This window comes from Pararge aegeria, chromosome 15 (assembly GCF_905163445.1).
Source record: "Pararge aegeria chromosome 15, ilParAegt1.1, whole genome shotgun sequence".
Classification (NCBI taxonomy): domain Eukaryota; kingdom Metazoa; phylum Arthropoda; class Insecta; order Lepidoptera; family Nymphalidae; genus Pararge; species Pararge aegeria.
In genome coordinates this window covers 5,172,897-5,175,737 of record NC_053194.1, presented here as the reverse complement: position 1 = coordinate 5,175,737, position 2,841 = coordinate 5,172,897, and the positions used below count along the sequence as shown (strand labels likewise).

Genomic DNA, 2,841 nt, shown 5'->3' with positions numbered 1-2,841 from the left:
GATCGTTTCGACACTGAACTATTTATTGATGAGGTGGAGAAGAGACCTGCAATATGGGACATTCAGTGTGATGATTACTCAAATAAAATTATCAAGAACCGAGCTTGGCAAGAGTTGGTGGAGATATTTGGAAATTGCGAAGACACGGTGGAAAAAAAGAATATTTTAAGTAAGTAGGTTTATTCACCAAAAAATAATTGACAGAATTATGTTATAATTATTGTTATGAAGCGTATATTATACTCTCGGTATACTTTAGGTACTTAAATAAATATAAACAAACTTCGGCTGCTTTATGCAGACATTTCGAGCATTTTTCAAATGAAGGTCACAACGGTATTACCATATTTCGTTTGTTTACATTTAGTTATGTACCTAAACATTACAAGTACGGTATGTTAGTTGCAGCTATATCTTTGTGTCTTGCCATGGAACACGCCCATCATTCACAAAGTAATGAGCGAATTTATCTCTGATATTCAAAGATGACGGTGTCCCTCTTCCCGCATGCAAGGTATTGAGATTAGTCATGGGTGCATTATATAAAGTATCTTTAAATTTTAGACCATCTCTAGTCCGCACATAGTTATGTAGAACACAAGAAGCTTTTATTATATCTTCGGCAAAATCTATGTTTACATTTATAGGCCTATGAAAGATGCGCCATTTGTTCGCCAAAATACCAAAAGTGCACTCAATATTACGTCGGGCTCTCGATAACCTATAGTTAAAAATCCTTTTTTCATATGGTAAACATTTGCCTGAATATGGGCGCATTAAATTTTCTGCTAAGCCGAAGGCTTCATCTCCAACTATAACATAAGGCATTGGTGTTAGGTCTACATTAGATATTGGTTTAGGTGTTGGTATGTTTAATGATTTTTCTGTCAGGCGTTTATAAAAAACCGAATTTTTAAATATAGCAGAATCACTGCTTTTGCCATAAGCCCCAATATCAACATAAGTAAAGCAATAGTTGGCGTCGCAAAGTGCTAAGAGCACTATGGAAAAGTAATGTTTATAGTTATGATACAAAGAACCCGAATCAACAGGCTTTATAACTCGGATATGCTTGCCGTCTATAGCACCAATGCAATTTGGAAAATTTGCATATCTCTCAAAGTCTCGTGCTATTGTCTTCCAGATATCTTCAGTCGCTTCGGGCATGACTATGTTTACCAACTTATTCCACAATGATTTACATACTTCGCGGACAATTCCAGTAATCGTCGATTTTCCTAGGCGGTAATTGTAGCTTAGTTCTCCAAATGAACAACCCGTACCAAGATATCTGAAACAAGAATATTATTAATAATGTTATTATTTTTAGGTACACAACTCCAAAAAAAATGGAAAAATATACGAGATTGCTACAATAAAGAATACAAAAAAGAAAAAACAACTCCTTCTGGTTCAGGTGCTCGTAAAGGAGCCCGATATATGTATTTTTCAAGATTATCTTTCCTGCAGAATAGTGTAAGTAATAAAGACACTACAACTAATATTGAAGAACAGAATGAAAGGCAAAGTGAGGAGACAAGTGAACTAAACGCCAATGCAACCGAAGCCACTGAAATACGTCCCCCTAAACGTAAGAAAACACAAGTGCCAGAAGAAAAAATAGCGGTTTTAATAGAAAAAAGTATCGAGTCACGAAAACATTTTCAGAATGAACTTCAAGAAAATAGTATTACCAAGCAAGATGACGACAAACTCTTTTGTTTGTCGTTATATAAAGAACTCAGAAAAGTACCAGAAAATAGGCGTTTAGCAACCAAAATTGAATTACTTCAAGTGATACAAAAAGGACAAAGCTTACCACCCCCTCTTCGCTACAATACTCAGCAGATCACACCTACGTATTGGCAAGGACAACAGTATACAAGCCCGCAAGGATATTTTACTACATCTGGATCATCTCCTCCTGTTCCGGCACCGTCACCGTCACCATCGCAATTTAGTTCTGGCTCTCAGTCCTCTACAGTTATAGAAAATATTTATGCTGATTTTGAAGAACAATAAATAAATCTTACCTTAAAGTTATTACGAGTTTCTCTTCCGGTGACACGCTTGGCCTCAAATGCGTTTCAGAGCATGAAATATCTTGCCTGATCAGTTCAATTAGTTCATCAAAAGATTTTATTGACATTCTCAAATAGTCAAAAAATTTGTTATCATACATTCTTAATTTGGGATATAATGTTACGAACTGACCATGTACTAGTCGGTCACGTAATATTGGATGCACCCAATACCGCCTTTTTCTTTTCTTTTTTTTAAGGAGCAACCACAGTAAACACACTTCTTCGTCGACCTCCATTTTGAAACTGACGCTTTACCCGCACGAAATCGCATACTAACCGCGCGTGTCTGAATAGCATCACAATTTTGCGGTTTGAAACCGCGCGATTCGTAAACGCACGATTCCCGCATGTCTGAACGCACGCTAAAAGGCTTATATCTCTGTAGATCTAGAGTCTAGCTCACTCTCTCCATATAAGAGAGATGGCCTGAGATGATAAAGATCGGCTCTATGACTGCTTTATTAAAAGCCTGCGACTAAAGTATTCCATCTGAGAATGGCTCTGAATGTCAGGAACAATTCTGGAATAAAAGTAGTACTTACTACATTCTTTGTGATACGTTTCATTCTTACTTATTTTATTTGTAAAATGTTTTTGTTGGTGTTTTCCTTCGATCACTCAGCATAAGAATAATAAATTTATCTTATTTTTCAAAAAAAAAAAGATGTCTCGAAGAAGTGAAGAAGGCTTTATGCCGGCGATATGTTTCCTGTGGGACATATTTAAAGTGTAGTTCTGCTGTTACCTACTCTCCTTG

The 2,841-nt window shown here is 36.3% G+C and overlaps 1 protein-coding gene across 1 annotated transcript; it reads right to left on the bottom strand.

The window, feature by feature from the left end:
• Nucleotides 1–254: 254 nt before the first annotated feature.
• On the bottom strand, nucleotides 255–2,451 carry LOC120629795 (protein ALP1-like). The gene is made up of 2 exons (XM_039898843.1): nucleotides 2,034–2,451; nucleotides 255–1,291 (listed from the first exon to the last, which is right to left on the bottom strand). The coding sequence occupies exons 1-2, from the start codon at nucleotides 2,318–2,320 to the stop codon at nucleotides 409–411; spliced, it is 1,170 nt and encodes a 389-aa protein (XP_039754777.1). The 5' UTR covers nucleotides 2,321–2,451; the 3' UTR covers nucleotides 255–408.
• Between the last annotated feature and the right edge of the window lie 390 nt (nucleotides 2,452–2,841).